The 19,226-nt window shown below is 42.5% G+C and overlaps 1 protein-coding gene across 1 annotated transcript in view; it reads left to right on the top strand.

Annotated features, from left to right (window-relative positions):
* Positions 1–1,126: 1,126 nt before the first annotated feature.
* The window catches only part of LOC138930150 (epidermal growth factor-like protein 6), a 53,239-nt gene continuing 35,139 nt past the window's right edge, over positions 1,127–19,226 (top strand). Inside the window, exon 1 of the mRNA XM_070289778.1 lies at positions 1,127–1,500. Coding sequence (XP_070145879.1) covers positions 1,427–1,500 — 74 coding nt within the window. The 5' untranslated portion in view covers positions 1,127–1,426. The remainder of the gene's footprint in view (positions 1,501–19,226) is intronic.

The following is a 19,226-nucleotide window of genomic DNA, read 5'->3' as shown; positions in this document are numbered from 1 at the left end:
TGTTAGCTTTGTGAACTGGGGCAAGTCATTTCACCTCTCTGCCTCTCAGTTGGATGCTTCAAACATGAGGGAGCTATTTACCCTAACCTACACAGTTGTGAGTGTTCAGTAAGATGTGTGTAAAGTGTTTAGGATAATGCTTGTCACTATTAGCTATGAACAGTTCAAGGCTTAAATGGTTACTAACCAAGGATACTGAGTCCATTAAGATGTCTTCATCCATAAAACAGAAGATCCAGTGGAGCATGGCTTACTCCAGTACAGATGTCCATGGTTTGAATCAGGCATCTGCCATATCCCCATTTCGCATATTTCACTGCCTAAAATTAAAGTATATACCCATTATGTAACCAGGAGTCAAGCTTACAGTCAAGACAAATCTCCTCTTTATATTCTTCATTTTATTTCTGATGGCAAGTCACAGGTGTATCAGACTGTTTGTTACTGCTATGTAACAAATTATCCCAATAAGCCTCAGTAGCTTGGCTGGTGCTGCTGACCGTGACTGAGTTTATTCATGCATCTGCGGGTTGGCTAGTATACACTAGGCTTGCTACAGGTCTGCAGCTGACCAAGTAGCTCTGTTCCCCCTGATCCTCATTCTCTTTGAGTCAAGAGGCTGGCTGGGGCATGGTCTTCTCAGCACCATAATAGAGGCCCAGGTCTTAACATCTAGGCTTGGAACTGGTCCTTATGCCATTAGTCAAAGCAAGTCACACAGCCACGTCCAAAGCCAAAGTGTGGGACCAGAGGCTCTGCCCATCGTGAAGCTGCAGGGTGTGGGTTCAGGGACGGGGTGCAGGAGGGACCAGTCATTCATTCTATTATAACAAGTTGTCAAAACAGAGAACCTCTAAATACCCACGTGGATTCTCTGAGCTCACATAGCACTGGTGTTTCTATCATGGTTTCTGCATTGGTTATTATATTACAATATCCTCTGGCGGCCCCCAGGTCAGGAAAGCTGTTGCAAATGAGCAGGAGAGATCACTTGTCAGCTGAAGGGGTCGCCCAGAACCTGGTGACCTTCCAGGTCTAGCCGCCAGTGATTTGCCATCTGGGAAGAAAACCTCGCAAAGAATGAAAGCACAGAAAGTAAGGAAGAAGTGTGTCTGTGAGAGAGGGAAGGACGGCGGGTGGTGCTGGAGGCGGTTCCACTTATGCACAGCCCGTCCCGCCCTCCCTCCCGCACCGGAGAGGAGCTGCAGTGCGCCTCTCCCGGGCGCCCCTAGCCTCTCCCGGGCAGCGAGCGCCCCCGCCGCAGTTGCCCGGCGTCCCCTCCCCGCCGGCGAGGACCGAGCCCCGGGAGGAGCCGAGGCCCGGAGCAGCCGAGGGCAGCGGAGGCAGTGGCCCCGGGGCGCCTGGGGTTCCACGCCCTCCCGAGGCGGCGCAGCAGGAGGCACGGAAGAAGGAGGACCCCGCGAAGATGCTGCAGCCCTGGGCTCTGGCTCTCCCGCTTCTGCTCTTCTGGGTGGCAGGTGGAGTAGGGAAGGCAGCCAGGTGAGTGTCTGGCTGACGACTGGCCCCGGGCCAAGAGCTTCCCCGCCCCCCACCGTTGGCCCCTTTTCTTTGTCCCCCGTCCCCCTAGGCACCCGTGGGCAGGTGTATCTGTGTGCCTTGAGACGGAATTCAAAGAGGATGTCAGGCTGGGTGCGCCTACGGACTCCCCTCCCTCTGGCGGGCTTCGCAGAACCTCCTTGGCATCTGCTGCGCCCCACCTGGCTGCATCCTTAGGCAGAGGGACCCACCGGTGCGTGCGGACTCCGAGGGCTGCAGACATCCACCGCTGGGCTGGCGTGCGTGTCTGTGGGTGGCTGTGTTCCGTGCTTGTACCGTCCTGTGTTTTCCACTCTATTGGAAGGGGGCCAACTGATGGTCAGTGGCTAGTTTTGCTGCGGAAGGAGGGGGAAAACCAGAGGAGGATCCATGGTGAGGGTTTACAGAGCCCGCTGTGAGGGGCTGAGGGGCCCTCTACTCAATGCCTTTATGATTAATGTTGATGAACTGGAGAGAAAGGCGGGGATTGTCAGATGAAATTGACTCTCTCTTCTTGCCCTGGCAATTCAGCATCTGAAGCTGTTTCTTTACTTCTCACAAACTTTTCTAAGCCCTGAAACTTATTTTTCCAGAGATCAGCAAAGCCACCTAATAAATACAGACTTGTAGTGCATCATGTAGGCCTGGCACTGTCCTAAACACGTGAGACTTATGAACCCATTTACAGCCTGTAAGGGCGCTCCCTGGAAGATACTGTTATTATAATCCTCGAGTTGTAGAAGAGAAAAAGTAGGCACAGAGAGGTCTAGTAGCTTGCCCCAAGACGCACAGTCAGTAAATGAGGACACCATCTGGTCTGGAGTCCCTGCTCTTCCCCAGTGCTGCGCTGCTGCTGTTGTTTAATCGCCCAGTCGTGTCCAACTGTTTGGGACCCTATGGACTGTAGCCCCACAGGCTCCTCTGTACATGGAATTTTCTTGGTGAGAATACCAGAGTGGGTTGCCATTTCCTTCTCCAGGGGGTCTTCCTCAACCAGGAATCGAACCCACATCTCCTGCATTGGCAGGCGAGTTCTTTACCTTTTACTTTTTGAGCCGCCAGGGAAGCCCTAGGACAGCCTTTTGGGAATCACTCACTGAAAAAGTATTCCTGGTTCTCCTGCTTTCCAAGGCATACCCTAGTTTCTTTCTCTACTGTGGCACTATTGAGCACTGTTGGGCTGGGTGGGACAATTATTTGTTCAGGGTGTTTAGAGAGCGGTCCTATGTACTGTAGGATTCTTAGCAGCCTCTGTAACCTCTGCACACTAGATCAGTAGCAATTTCCCTAGGTTGTGACCATCAGAACTGGGTCCAGACATTGCCCAAAGTACTGATATGGGGCTGGGGGTTTTGCACAGTTGTCTCCAGCTGAGTGAGGACCTCTGCACTATTAGTTTTTTTTAGTCAACAGTTTCTGTGGAGAGCTGGCTGAGAGCCTTGGTTTGGAATGGGCTTCTTAAAGGCGAGCCTAGCTATCTTTGTTTGACTTAGAGGAAAAATCTTTCATCAGCGTCAGTCACAATATTAAGGGATTTTGAAGTTCAAATAGAATAAGCTTCAGACCTGGTTCTTAGAATGTATGATCGCAAGTGTCAATTTCCTTTTCGTGATAAAAATGTAAGGAGATGCAATTTGCTCATGATCACATTTCCTGGAATGCTGGAGGTTCTGGCACCACTAGAAAGCCCACTTAAGAAACATCAAGTGCTATTTGGAGATGAGACTAATAGTTGTTCTAGCAGTGGACAAACGGACCTCCAGGAGCCTCACTTTCAGAGGGCCACCAAATTAAATCAGCAGTCGAAAGCTCCCAAGTTAAACCCAAGAATATTACAATGGAGGCTTGACGTCACGATTCTGCAATTTCACAGTTTTAAAGATGTGAACCATGGTTTCTGTCTGTGGTCTCAGGTTCACGAGCTGGTATGCTCATTATCTGTGCAACATGCTTGGAAACGTCTCACGCTCAGATTTTCAGGAACTGCCCAGGGACCAGGTGTAATCACCTCCAGCCCCCAGGTTACAGACAGGATGTTTACAGGAAAGGCAAGGTGCTCGTAGCACAAGAGCGTGTCCCCTGGTAATTTCCTGAGGTTTTACGACTTTTAGTAAAAACTGACTGCTTTATAGGGATTTCTAAGATAAGCACCTGTTGTTGTATTTTTTAATTGAGACACCGTACCATAATTTCAGTGACCTAGAAAATTATATGCCTCTTAAATGGTGATTAGTGTATTAGTAGTCAATTAACAGTCATCAAGTGAATAAATCCTCAACAGCATGATTTTTTTTTCAATCTTCAGCATCAGAATTTGGCATAAACCCTTTACTTTTATCTTGTATGCTACTTGAAATGAATGTTCTAAGTATCTTTGACTTACAGTATTATTTTCAAGTGTACAACATAGTGATTCAGTATTTTTGTAGCTGACACACCATACAGAGTTCTTATAAAATATTGACTATTTCCCTATGTGACCTCCATGAATTTTAATGCCATTTGGGCTTTGGGACTATTTAGATGCTCTCAGTCTGCTTTGTCCAATACAGTAAATACAGTAGTCACTAGCCCCATGTAGCTGTTGAGTACCTGAAACATAACCAGTCCAAGTTGTGATGTGCTGTGATTGCAAAATATACGTTGGATTTTGAAGACTTTCTAATAAACAAAGAACATAAAGCATCTCACCAATCATTTCATATTGAATACATGTTGATAATGTTCTAGAAACACTGTATTAGATAAAATATATTACTACAATTAATTCCACCTGTTTCTTTCACAGTTAAAACAATATGGCTGATAGAATTATATTTCTATTGCATGGTATTAGTCTAGAACACTTACTGATCTGAACTCCATCTCCAGCATTCCAGGTCCTGACACTGCTACCTTTCTGCCTTGGGCACATAAGATAAATACGCTATTAACTTTGCTGTTCTTGAGTTTGATGTGTGATACAACTCCCTTCTTATATTTATGCAATATACATTTTTTTCTCTATTGAGTTCAAGTAACAATAATGTGAGCGATAAAGGAATTACTGAGTTCATGTATTCATGGACAGAGGTCTGCTTTCTGCAAACTACACCCTGTTTGAGAATTGATTCTTCTCAGAGCCCTGGTGAGGAAGTGCCATTGTCACAATTTTCCACAAAATTAGAGCTTAAAATAGCGTAAATTTGGGATTTCCCTGGTGGTCTCGTGGTTAGGACTCCTTGCTTCTATTGCCGAGGGCACAGGGAACTAAGAGGAAATCAGTTCGACTCCTGGCCAGGGAACTAAGATGCCACAAGCCTTGCAGCGTAGGGCAGGGGTGGGAGCAGGGATATACATTGATTTTTCTAGAGTTCTGGAGGTTGGAAGTCCACAATTTGTCTTATGGGGCTAGAACTAAGCTGTTGGCACGGTTTGTTCCTTCTGTAGACTCCATGGGAGAATCCATTCCTTGTCTCTTAGACTTATAGAAGCTCCAACAGTCCTTGGCTTGTAGGCACATCACTGCGTCTCTTCTTCCTTTGTCCCTTTGTCTTTTCTCTGACTCTTAATCATGTTCCTCCCTCTAAAAAGAACCCTTTGATTATACCTGGCCCACCCAGAAAATACAGGGTGACCTCCCTGTCTTAAGATGCATAAGAGCACAGATGAAATTTCCCTTTTGTTCCATAAGGTAACATTTCCAGGTTCCAGGGATTATGACATGACCAACTTTTTTGGGGGTCATTATTCAGCCTGCCACAGGAAGTCTGATTTATGAGTCTGTTGGTCTTGGTTTTATGGATTGGATCTTATATTTAAACATGATTTTAATGATTTGTGAGTGGTTGGTATATCATTCCTTTCTCTATTCTTAAAACCAGGGTTTGTGGGAATATACCCAAAACTCAAGAGCTGAGTGTTTCTAGGAAATGGTGACCATGAAATGCCCAATTACAGTATAGAAATCATTTCTGAGCAGTCTTGTTTCAATAGTTTCATTGGTTTAAAGGGTGTTAAAGTCCAATTTAGATGTAATTTATGTACATAATCTAAGGTTATGTAAATATTAAAATGAATAAGTATATTATCCAGTCTTCATAAATCAGATTGGCATTCAGCTAATTTTGTTGAAACACTATGTGTCAACACTTTTACAGAGTGATTTCAGACAACTGTCTCTTCAATTCTAAGACATAGTGTTGGGTCTCTTTGACAGACAGTGGGATAGAGAAAATTGAAATTAGATGATTCCTCAAGAACTGCATTGGATTTGGTCTTCTGCCTTAACAACAGTAGCATTCCAATATTTCAAGTTTGTTTCTCAAGAAAAATTGAATTCATAGAAGCTGACGATCTTACAAAGTACTTTCTCACATGTTATCACCAGTGAGCCTGTTGAGCTTGATGCTTGCCCAGCACCATCAAGGTATGTGTGTAGAATAAGTGGGGACTTCCTGGTGCTCCATTCTCCCAAGCCCTTCCTCTTTAGGTTTCATTCTCTCAGAAATAGACTCTGAAACCAGAATTCAAGTGTGCACGGTTTATTTGGGAGGTTGTCCCCAAAGTTCTAGTTCTAGTAGGACAGAGAAGGGAAATACATATTATATAAATAAGTTACCATTGTGATTGAATTCTGCTGGGGAGTTCTAGAGATAGCAGGGCCCAAGCCTTAGAATTACCCACCCTGAGGCACAGGAGCTGGGGTATCTGTGCTCCTGGCAGTCATTGGTGGAGGGCTTCGGAGGATGCTGAGTCTACGTGTTCAGCTTGCCATGCTCACAGGCAGCACGGACTCTGTGAGAAGCCCTGCATGTCTGGGGAAGGAATTTGAGCTTTGATCTGAGGGCAGTAGTGAGCAAAGCAGAGCATCGCTGGCTGAATTCTTTAACGATAACCCCAACCAATTCATGCTCAGAATTATCACACAATTGCACAAAATAATTTTTAAGATAATGAGCAATAATTTAGTTTACCTGGCAGCATTTTTCCCCTAGTGTACATAATAATAGTCTATAGTATCTCAGATTCGATGAATACAAATTAAAAATCAAAACACCAAAGCAGCAAATGCCTTTACAAAGATCATCACCTTATCCTTCAAGTTTCCCCTTTGTCCGATTTCTGGTCCCCACATATATTACAGTTCTCTATTGCTATTCAACAAAATCCTGCAAAGCTTAGTGGTTTAAAACAACATTTATTGTCTCACAGTTTCTGTGAATGGGAAATTCAGGGGCAGTGTACCTAAATGGGGCCTGGGGTTTTTCACCAGGTTACAGTTGAGTTGTTGGCCAAGGCTGCAGTCGTCAAAATGCTTGACTCCAACTAGAGGATCTTCTTTCAAGATGGTGTGCTCACATGGCCATGGGCTCCTCGCCTTGTGGACCTCTCCATAAGGCTACTTGGGTGTCCTTATGAGGTGTCAGCTGACTTCCTACATATCAAGAGTTACAAAAGACAGAGAACAAAGAGATTATAGTGCCTCCTATGCCCTAATCTCAGAAGTTACTCTCCATCACTCCCACCATAATCTCTCGTCAGACACCAGTCACTAGGTACAGTCCCACATCCGTGTTAGGTCCAACTGCCCACCACTCAAAAGCCAATCCTTGAGAGGTAAGATTGGTGGGAAGGAAGTTTGCCTTATTTCAGAGGACAGGGTGCACTCATGTCCACAGGCCGACTCCTCACTGACAATCAGTAGGCAAGAGCGCTCATAGGAGAGTTTCAGGGGTGTCTAGATGGAGGGAGGGGCTACAGGTAGAAACAACATAGTCAACTCTGACAGTCCTGTCTTGGAATTGACCATGCGGTGGTCTGATCAGTGTTAATCTTGATTGTTTTAAGTACAGTTACTCTTCAGCTCCCAAGGTTGGTTTGTTCCCATTTCTTTGAGGCCAGTTCTCAGAACCGTGGCAGCCTATGTCATGACTACAGCCTGGCCATTGTATAGTTACATTCTTGTACACAGTGAGGGTTTTAGTATCTATGAAACAACTCAAAGGATATAGCTCAGAATATTATCTAGAGCTCTTGAGGCGAACTAAAGTTCCTTGACATTTCTTAATGACTAAACTATTATTATTATCATTGGATAGCATCACTGACTCAATGGACATGAGTTTGAGCAAGCTCCGGGAGTTGGTGATGGACAGGGAAGCTTGGTGTGCTGCAGTCCATGGGGCTGCAGAGAGCTGGATTTGACTGAGCAACTGAACTGAACTGAAACTATTATTATTGTGTCTCCTTTGCTTCTGCATTTTCTCACTTATCTGATCAAATTTTTCTATAGGCAAAAAGCAAGAGGAAGACATGTTGGGGAAAGACTATAGAGTCCTGCTCTATTTCATAAGGGAAGGGGAATTGGGCTTAAATTTTAAAAGGAAAAATATCAAAGAATTGGTGGGTATGTTTTAAAAACATCACAAAGCATTCTCTTTTTCCTTTTCTCACACTGATTACTCCTCAGCCTCCTTTCCCAGCCTTCGTTTCTACAGAGATCCGTCTCTGACCCTATTATCTTCCTTATCTAAACTATCTCCATGTGATCTTGCCAGTCCTTGCTCTTTCATGCCATCTGTGTGTCGATGACTTAAAAATGTGAATCTTAAATCTTAGGCTCTCTCTGCTGCATTCTCTTTTTTACTTTTTCTAATTTTTATTGGTGAATACTTGATTTACAATGTTGTGTTAGTTTCAAGTGTACAGCAAAGTGAATCAGTTAAATATATACATATATCCTCTCTTTTTAAGATTCTTTCCGCATATAGGCCAGAGTCTACATTTCCCTGTGTTGTACAGTAGGTCCTTATTGGTTATCTATTTTCTATATAGTAGTTTGTAGATGTCAATCCTAGTCTTCTGATTTATCCCTTACCCCCTCTTTACCCCCTGGTAGCCACAAGTATATTTTCTACAGTGTGACTCTATTGCTGTTTTGTAGATAAGTTTATTTGTACCCCCCTTTTTAGACTCCACATATAAGTGATGACATATGGTGTTTGTCTTTCTCTGACTTACTTCCCTCAGTAAAACAATCTCCAGATCTATCCATGTTGTGGCAGATGGCATTATTTCATTCTTTTTTATAGCTGAATAATATTCCATTCTGTATATGTACATCTGCTTTATCCGTTCCTCTATTGATGAACATTTAGGTTGTTTCCATGTCCTGGCTATTGTAAATAGTGCTGCAATGAACACAGGGGAGCATGTATCTTTCTGAATTATAATTTTCTCCAGATATATGCCCAGGAGTGGGATTGCTGGATCATATGGTAGCTCTATTTTTAGTTTTTTTAAGGAACCTCCATACCGTTCTCCATAGTGGCTGTACCAGTTTATGTTCCCACTGACAGTGTAGTAGGGTTCGCTTTTCTACATACCCTCTCTTATTGCTTATACATTTTTTGATGTTGGCTGCTGGGAGCCAGCACGGGTGATCCCACCCATGACAAGGTCATGCGGAGAGACCTGACGGGCAAGGCGAGTCAGGTCTCAAGTGGTCCTCCGCCTGAGCATCCACCCCGAAACCAAATTCTGTCTGTTTACTGTCTGCTATACTATACTCTTCTGACATTACAGGGGGCTATACTCGACCACCTTTCTCTGCAAAAAGTTAACTTAGAGCTCCAACTGGTCTCCTGCATATGAAAGAAATGTTTCAGCTCAAATCCCTCTGATGGCTCTCTAACTTGCCTGACAGACTTCCATGGACTTTTACAACTTGTGATTGTTTACAGCCCCCCAACCGTGAGAGGCATGAAACTTAAAACATCTTAAAGATATAGAGCCTTTTACAGCTAAGAATTAGTTTGGTGAAGGGTTTCATCGTTGAGTTAATGTTTGCCACCAGGCCTCCATATCCTTTATCTTTTAGGCACCTGGGAGGATATTAATCAATGTAAATGGGATGCAGAAATAGGAATACAGTAGTTTTGATGTTAGCAATACTAGACTTTTGAGTTAATGAATTTTCTCTTTGTTATAAATCACTGTACTCCTCTTTCCTTGTTATAAATTGTTGTGTCCTATGTAAGAATGTAACTTTATTTACTGCTTTCTGAGAGTGGCACCAGACTTTGGGAAGAACAACACTATTAAGGCAAATAAGTTTTCTACTTGACAGACCCTTATCAGAAAAGGACTGTAAAATGCTAATAGGCCTTCTGGCCAGAAGATGATGTAAATCACCTAAGACTTGTGTATACAGCTAGGTGTGCAGAGAGAAAGCCTGGTCTCGATAAAAGTCAGGGCTGCTGACGCTGCATAACTTTGTATTATCCATTGATCTCTATGTACAACCAAAAGTGTAAAAAGCTTTCCTGAACAATAAAGGATAGACCAGTCACTGGAAAGACTGGTTTCCCCCATGTGGTCTTTTCTCCTTCTCTTCTTTTCTGGCTGAATTCCATCTGGGGCGTGGAGGCTCACCATGTCTATTTACTTGCCCTGGCTTCTAAGACCCACGCAAGTGGGAGCCCAAGGCGGGGCACCCTCTGCTATTCAAGCGGGCGCCGGTGGCCTACATAGATGGTGCAAACCTCTTGTCTCGAGGTTTTATTAGCTTTCCACATAAACCAAGTTATTCAGCCTCTTTTCTCCACTAATTTTCCTACTACACTATTCTTTCCTAATCTCTTTATATTTCTAATTAAATAGTCCTTTCCCAAACGCTGACTCCATCCCCGTTTCGAATTCCCTGGATCCACTGGGGCTGGACCCTGGCAGTTGGCCATTCTGACTGGCATGAGGTGACACCACACTGTAGTCTGGATTTGCATTTCTCTCATAATTAGTGATACTGACCATCTTTTCATGTGTTTTTTAGCCATCTGAGTGTCTTCTTTGAAGAAGTGTCTACTTAGATCTTCCACCCATTTTTTGATTGGGGTGTTTGTATTCTTGATATTGAGCTACATGAGCTGTTTACATATTTTGGAGATTCATCCCTTGTCAATTCTTGCCCTATCCATCGGGATGTCTCACTGAGCTTAGGACATCCAAAACCAAACTCTTGGTCAGCTCTCCAAAACTCATTCCCTGCTTCTCATCCATTCTCCCTGTTCCAGGAGTGTCCAGACGGATTAGTGTCAAAAACCCGGGTGTCATTCCTGACCAGTTGCTCTTCCTCCCCCCTTATGCACAGTCAGGCACTAAGTCCCACTCCGACAATGTGTCAAGTCCGTCTCCTTCTCTCCTTCCTGCCTGCCACCATCCAGCCTTATAACCATCCTCTCTCACTGGAACCACCCCCCCCCCCCACCAAGAGCTTCCACCAGCTTCTTCTTTTGTCCCCTCTAGTCCATGTCTTAGAGTTTTCTCCTTGAGAATACATTAGGTCAGGTCAGCCCTCTCCTTAAAACCTTCCAGCAACTCTCCATTGGATTAAGAATAAGTGAGAGAAATAGAAGAAGCAGTGAAGAGTTCCAAGCTTTGTATACTCATGGCATGGGAAATTTGAAGATGCATCAACACACACTGGGATACACTTGATAGCTTGAGCATTTTGGATTGGGTTCTCAGATGCCGACACGTCCAGGAAAGTGAGATGTTTTGGGGGCATCCCTGGGCCTGCTGGACTTGGACTCTGTATCTCAAAAATAGATGGGAGCCCAGAATTTATTTTAACTAGTTGGGTACTATGGACTTGTTGTGCTGGAAGTTATGATAAAAACAGGAGAAAGCAAAAAAAAAAAAAATCTCTTCTGGCTGGGCCTTGTTGTCTGTATTTAGAAAATACTTCCATCTTTCGTTTGGCAATATTTAAATGTAAAAACATTGGCAAAAAAGTTTTAACTTCCCAATTTGTCTTGGATCCTATCATAAAGTTTCCTGGAACCTGACCATAAATAAGCATACTAAAAATTCTGGCAAAGTGTATTTATGCAGAAAATAAGGAATCCCATGAAGAAATATTATACAACTTACCCAATCCCTGGAATGTTTTAAAAAACATTAACTTCAGCTGTGAAGACGGTGACTTATGATTAATCTGATCAATGTAGACTGCAAGCTGTGTAATGCGTGAAAGGAGCTCTGGGCAATTCAGCAGGTAGCTCAGACAGCCGCAGCTCAGGGCCTCCTCCCCACAGAGACTTCACCTACAGTGCCACTTCCCTGCCTCAGGACTGGGTGCCTTGAACCTTCTATATGTCCAGTGTTGTTTAGGAAGAGAGATCAAAGGCAGAGCACACAAGCACACATGCGCAAGCAGCTGTCTAGCCTGGTCAGACCTCCCAGGGTGGCAGAGAATGTTGGTGGGATCCTTTCAGTCCAAGACCAAGAATTCTCTTTCTAGCTTTCTCTTTCTCTTTCAGGAACTCCTTTTTTATTGATCACCCCAGGTTTACCGGGTTCCATGGAGTTGGGTTAATCCAGCCAAATGCATATGTCTCATGATACTCAGATGTCTTCTAAATTCAGGACTATGCCTTAACCATGCATTCTTGATCTCCCAGCATGCACTGCTCCATTTTTGTACATTAAAAAAATGCTTTGCTAAATATGAAACTAAATGCAAATCATACTGATATCTTTCTAAGTTTTTGTTTGTTGTTTCAGTGGATTCACACATGAGGAAAATATCATGTGTACTATACTTTAGGAAAAGAAATGGTCTTGGACTATTACTCTCTTTATCAAGGTAGGCTAACTTCATGTGTCAAACCATCCCAAAATCACAGTGGCCGAACACAGTAGAAGTTCATTTCTTTGCCTGCCTTCAAGTCCAACACACATTTGAGAGAGTCTGCTACGTGCTCTCACATGGGACCAGGTTCCATCCATCTTGAGGTGCCATCTTTGGCCAGGGCCTCAGTGTCCTCTATATTGGGCTGATGGAAATGAAATCGAGGATCCCACAGGAGGCTCTGTGCACAGGCTTGGAGACAGTCTACCCCCATTCTGTTGGCCAAAACCAGTCATAGAATGTAGCTTTGTGCCCAGCAGACACAGAAATGTATTTACTGAGCACTTAGCCTTCTCTTCTGTGATCGTTAAATTGTAATATATGATATACAGATATTTGGACATTTTTAACTTCTAAAATTATAGTTTCATATGGTTTCACCTAATAGTTTGTATTTCTTATCCAGAGTACTCACAACTAGATATTAAAAGAGTGGTCAAATTACTGGTGGGAAAGTTAGTGACTGGCCCTGGATTAGGGCAAAAGGCAGGTAGGAGATGATACTGGGAAAGTAATCTGAATTACTTACTAACATTTACTTGCAGTGTCATTCAAGAACTCTGCAGTTAAAGAAACAAAAAGTTAAAGCTTTTTTTTTAGTAGATTTTAGAAAAATTTTATAAGATAGTGTGTCCCACTGTTCTCATCAATATTGTGCTTGCCTGTGGTAGATTCTCTCTTCCCCTCAATAATATTGTTTCAGCTTAATCAGAAACATTTTAAATACTTTTATTTTTACCCATAATTTTAAATAGCTGCCATATGTGAATTATAAAACTAGCAAGCATAGAATGCTGGATTCTATAGAACTGGATTCTTGGTGTAATAAATAAATTTCCTCCAGAATCTACAAATCAGCAAGTAATTATTAGCCATTCTATCCACTAGTGATTTCCCTCTTTTAAACTGTTTTCCCACTTTCCTGACCAGATGTAGAATTTGATGATTAAACCAGTAAAATCCCATTTGTGGCTATCCCTTTGAAGCTGTTTCTCAAAACTGGGTGACTACATGGACTGCACACTCATTAATTACAAGGCACGTTGCTCATTTATGGACTCACATGGTTCTCTGATGGCTTTTTCTACAGAGTTCTTTCAAGGTGCTTGCTCTCCTGTAGGAAATATGCACGGAACATGTCTCTGCATCCACAGAGCAGCTGGAGACCAGAGCGATGTTTTATGATTTGTGTAGTTGCCTGAACATCCAGAATCCATTGTATATTTCTCAGTCATGAGTTGAGTCTTAGTTGTTCTTTCCATATTTTAAAGAAGTGAGGAGAATGCTAGATGTAATGTCGAATTTGTGATGTCTTCCAACAGATCTGTAATGCTAAAATGCATTTGTGACCAGGGAAGGCATCCCTGATAGTGGATAAGAAGTCTGACTTCATTAACAAGCTTTTGCTTAAGTGTTCATCATTAACATTTTGGAGAACTTTACAAGTGATACTTTGTACAGTGTCAAAAATGATGTTTTGGAAGAAATTAATACTCAGATTTCTCAGTTTCACCTTTCATCTAAAGGCAAACATGTGAAAGCAATACAACTCGAGAAAGCAGATTTCTCTGTAGAGTTCTGTTAATGTACAAACAGTATATGAATTTCACCTTCTGGTAACTTTCTTCTCTTACTTAACCCCAGGCAGTATTCTCCACAATCAAAACTAATTGACTTTGACAAATACATATGAAATGGGTTTGACCACCTGTACCAGGAACCCTGGGCTTTTTCACCAAAGTTTCTAAGTAACCTTTTTTTTTTTTTTAAATCATATTTCAACATTTCAATTTGGTTCTTTGTAATTTCACACCTCACAGTTTCAGTAATCTTTTTTTTTGGTATAATTGTCATAAAACATTATGTTCATTTCAGATGTACAACACAGTGATTCAATACTTGTATACACTGCAAAATGATCACAACAGTAAGTCTAGCTACCATCTCTAAACCATACATAGCTACAGCATTTTTTTCCTTGTGATGGCAACTTTTAAGATTTACTCTCTTAGCAACTTTAAAATATGCATTACAGTATTATTAATGATGGGGCTTTCCTGGTGGCTCAGTAGTAAAGATCTGCCTGCCACCGCAGGAGACTTGATTTCGATCCCTGGGTGGGGAAGATCTCCTGGAGGAGGGCGTGGCAACCTACTCCAGTATTCTTGCCTGGGAATCCCATGGACGGAGGAGCCTGGCGGGCTACAGTCTGTGGGGTCACAAAGGGTCAGACACGACTTAGCAATTGAGCATGAGCACACACAATTAACTATAGTGGCCATGCTATATATTACATCCCCAGGACTCATTTGTTGTATAATTGGAAGTTTGTACCTTTTGATCCCCCTTACCTGTTTTGTGGCCCCTGCCAGCAATCGCAGATCTCTTCTCTGTATCTTTGAGCTTGGGGTGGTTTTTTGGTCTGTGTTTTAGATTCCACATGTAAGTATATATAAGTGAGGTCATACAGAATCTGTCTTTCACGTAGCATAATGCCCTCAAGGTCCATCCATGTTGTTGAAAATGGCAAGATTTCATTCTTTATCATGGCTGAATAATATTCCATTGTATATACATACCACTTTTTTTTCCCATCCATTCACTCACTGATACACACTTAGGTTGTTTCCATATATTGGCTATTGTAAATAATGCTGCAGTGAACATAGGGGAGCATATAGATTTTCTTTGGATAAATACCCAGAAATGTAACTGCTAGATTGTACGGTTGTTTTGTTTTGTTTTAAAATTTTGAGGACCCTCCATGCTGTTTTTCAGAGTGACTGTACCAATATTTATTCCCAGCAACAGTGGAGGATGGTTCCTTTTCTTCATATCCTCAGACACTAGTTATTTGTTGTCTTTTGATGATAGCCATTTTGGCAGGTGTAAGGTGATTCCTCATTGTGGTTTTGATTTGCATTTTCCTGATGACTAGTTGATGCTGAGCATCTTTTTGTATGTGTGTTGCCCATCTGAATGTCGTCCTGTGAAAAAATGTCACTTCACATTTTCTACCCATTTCAAATCAGAGTGGTTTTTTTTTTGAAATGAGTTGTTTGAGTTCCTTTTATATTATAAATATTTATCTTATATTTTATATTTGGGTATTAGCCCCTTATCAGATACATGATTTGCAAATATTTTCTTCCATTTGGTAGGTTGCCTTTTCATTCTGTTGGTTTCCTTTGCTGTGCAGAGCTTCTTAGTTTGATGTAGTTCCTACTTGTTTGCTTTTGCTTTTCTTGCCTTTGCTTTTGGTCTAATGTTTCAATAATCTCGTTGGCGCCTGTTGAGTTCACCTCACTTCTATGGAAGCTGCTTTGTGTCTTGCAAAATCCTTGCTATTTCCAACTGCTTGAAACCTCTGGATAACTCTCTGGCGCCTTTAGGATGGGCCAAATGTTTCATGTGGACACAGGCCCTTCCTTTCTGGATCTTGTTTATCTCCTGCTCTTTCTCCCTCCCACTGTTCTCCCTGCTTTCCTTCTCACTCCCCTGATCCACACACTTTCTCTGCTCCAACAGACTCCTCATGTTCTTGATGGCCCCTTTTGAGGATGAAGCTGGGTTTTTGGCATCAGGGAATAGGTAGTTCAGTTCAGTCGCTCAGTCGTGTCTGACTCTGTGCGACCCCATGAATCGCAGCACGCAAGACCTCCCTGTCCATCACCAACTCCTGGAGTTCACTCAGACTCACGTCCATCGAGTCCGTGATGCCATCCAGCCATCTCATCCTCTGTCGTCCCCTTCTCATCCTGCCCCGAATCCCTCCCATCATCAGAGTCTTTTCCAATGAGTCAACTCTTCGCATGAGGTGGCCAAAGTACTGGAGTTTCAGCTTTAGCACCATTCCTTCCAAAGAAATCCCAGGGCTGATCTCCTTCAGAATGGACTGGTTGGATCTCCTTGCAGTCCAAGGGACTCTCAAGAGTCTTCTCCAACAGCACCGTTCAAAAGCATCAATTCTTTGGCACTCAGCCTTCTTCACAGCCCACTCTCACATCCATACATGACCACTGGAAAAACCATAGCCTTGACTAGAAGGACCTTAGTTGGCAAAGTAATGTCTCTGCCTTTGAATATGTTATCTAAGTTGGTCATAACTTTTCTTCCAAGTAGTAAGCGTTTTTAATTTCATGGCTGCAGTCACCATCTGCAGTGATTTTGGAGCCCCAAAAGATAAAGTCTGACACTGTTTCCACCGTTTCCCCATTTATTTCCCATGAAGTGATGGGACTGAATGCCGTGATCTTCATTTTCTGAATGTCGAGCTTTAAGCCAACTTTTTCAGTCTCCTCTTTCACTTTCATCAAGAGGCTTTTTAGCTCCTCTTCACCTTCTGCCATAAGGGTGGTGTCATCTGCATATCTGAGGTTATTGATATTTCTCCCGGCAATCTTGATTCCAGTTTGTGCTTCTTCCAATCCAGGGTTTCTCATGATGTACTCTGCATATATGTTAAATAAGCAGGGTGACAATATACAGCCTTGATGTACTCCTTTTCCTATTTGGAACCAGTCTGTTGTCCCATGTCCAGTTCTAACTGTTGCTTCCTGACCTGCATACAGATTTCTCAAGAGGCAGGTCAGGTGGTCTGGTATTCCCATCTCTTTCAGAATTTTCCACAGCTTATTGTGATCCACACAGTCAAAGGCTTTGGCATAGTCAGTAAAGCAGAAATAGATGTTTTTCTGGAACTCTCTTGCTTTTTCCATGATCTAGCGGATGTTGGCAATTTGATCTCTGATTCCTCTGCCTTTTCTAAAACCAGCTTGAACATCAGGAAATTCACGGTTCACATATTGCTGAAGCCTGGCTTGGAGAATTTTGAGCATGACTTTACTAGCGTGTGAGATGAGTGCAATGGTGTGGTAGTTTGAGCATTCTTTGGCATTGCCTTTCTTTGGGATTGGAATGAAAACTGACCTTTTCCAGTCCTGTGGCCACTGCTGAGTTTTCCAAATTTGTTGGTATATTGAGTGCAGCACTTTCACAGCATCATCTTTCAGGATTTGAAATAGCTCCACTGGAATTCCATCACCTCCACTAGCTTTGTTCGTAGTGATGCTTTCTAAGGCCCACTTGACTTCACATTCCAGGATGTCTGGCTCTAGGTGAGTGATCACACCATCGTGATTATCCAGGTCATGAAGATCTTTTTTGTACAGTTCTTCTGTGTATTCTTGCTATAGGGCTCTTCCTATTGGAGCTGGGGCACTTATTGCTTGCAAATCTGAGGTCAAGAAGGGGAAAAGTGGGAAAAGGGGAAAGGTAGGAGAGAGGGATATTTTAGGAGTTTGGGATTGACCTGTGCACACTGCTATATTTAAAACAGAAAATAAGCAAGGACCTACTCTATAGCACAGGGAATTCTACTCAATGTTCTATAATAACCTAAATGGGAAAATAATTTTAAAAGAATCAATATATGTATATGTATACCTGAATCACTTTGCTGTACACCTGAAACTATACAACATTGTAAATCAGCTATACTCCAATACAAAATAAAAATATTTTAAAAAAGAAATTTACAGGTCAGCTCCATGATTTGTTGATAGATTGAAATCTCACTAAATGAATACATGTTCCTTATAAAAATATGGAATTAAATTCCCATAGGCAAAATATGCCCCTCTATAGGTTTCTTCTTTGTCATATGTTCTTTTTAAATGCACCTGAAATGTGACATCTGCTTCTTTAATGGGCAAAGTCGGTTTCTCCCTCCACTCTGCTCCCCAGACTCAGCTCCATGTTGCTAAAGGAAGAGAAAACAGATGTGGGCACTTTGTCAAAGTTCAGTACAAATATGGTTAAAAAAAAAACTGACTCTTTGAGGATCTAGATGGAAGATTTTTTCCTCAGGATAAGGTAAAATTACATTATGTTATTCATCTGGGCATGGGGACAGCTGCTTTTACCAATTAGTTTTGATCTTTGTGTTTCATTCTTAAGCATATCAAGACAAATAACCCAATTAGAAAATGGGGAAAGGACCTGAATAGACCTTTCTCCAAAGAAGATACACAAAGAGCCAATAAACACATAAAAAATGCTCGACATCATTAACCATCTGGGAAATACAAATCCAAGCACAGTACTACTTCTCAACCACTGCTGCTGCTGCTGCTGCTAAGTCGCTTCAGTAGTGTCCGACTCTGTGCAACACCATAGACGGCAGCCCACCAGGCTCCCCCATCCACGTGATTCTCCAGGCAAGAACACTGGAGTGGGTTGCCATTTCCTTCTCCTCTCAACCACTGGGATAGCTGTAATGAAAAAATGGACAATAACAAGTGCTGGTGGGAACATGGACAAGTTGGAGTCCTCACACACTGTTGGTGGAGGTGTGAAACGATACAGCTCTCTTGGAAAACAGTGTTTTATTGTTGTTCAGTCACTCAGTCGTATCCAACTCTTTGTTACTGCATGGACTGCAGCCAGGCTTCCATTCATTCCCTGAAATGCAAAAAGGTAAAATGATTGACTGAGGACGACTTACAAACAGCTGAGAAAAGAAGAGAAGCAAAAGGCAAAGGAGAAAAGGAAGGAAAACAGTGCGTCAGTTCTTCAAAAAGTTAAACATAGAGTGCCTATGATCCAGCAGTTCCACTCCTAGGTATATACCCAAGAAAAACGAAAACATATGTTCACACAAAAGCTAATACACAGTGTTCATAGCAGCATTATTCTTAATAGCCAAAAGGTAGAGACATCCCAAATGCCCATCAACTGACAAACAGATAAATGTGGTCTATTCATACAATAGAATATTATTCACCAGTAAAAACGAACTACTCTTATGTGCCACAAGATGAACGAACCTTGAAAACATGCTAAATGAAAAAAGTCAGACACAAAACGACCATAGAGGTATGACTACACTTATGGGAAATGTCCGGAATGGGCAAATCTAGAGACAGAATGTAAATTTGTGGGTGCCAGGGAATGGAGGGAGGGGAGAATTGGGACCAAGTGCTGTTAGGTGTGTCCTGGGATCGGTGCTGACAGCTGC

The sequence above is a fragment of the Ovis canadensis genome, chromosome X (genome assembly GCF_042477335.2).
Source record: "Ovis canadensis isolate MfBH-ARS-UI-01 breed Bighorn chromosome X, ARS-UI_OviCan_v2, whole genome shotgun sequence".
In the NCBI taxonomy this organism is placed as follows: Eukaryota; Metazoa; Chordata; class Mammalia; order Artiodactyla; family Bovidae; genus Ovis; species Ovis canadensis.
This window is presented reverse-complemented; position numbering and strand designations above follow the sequence as displayed.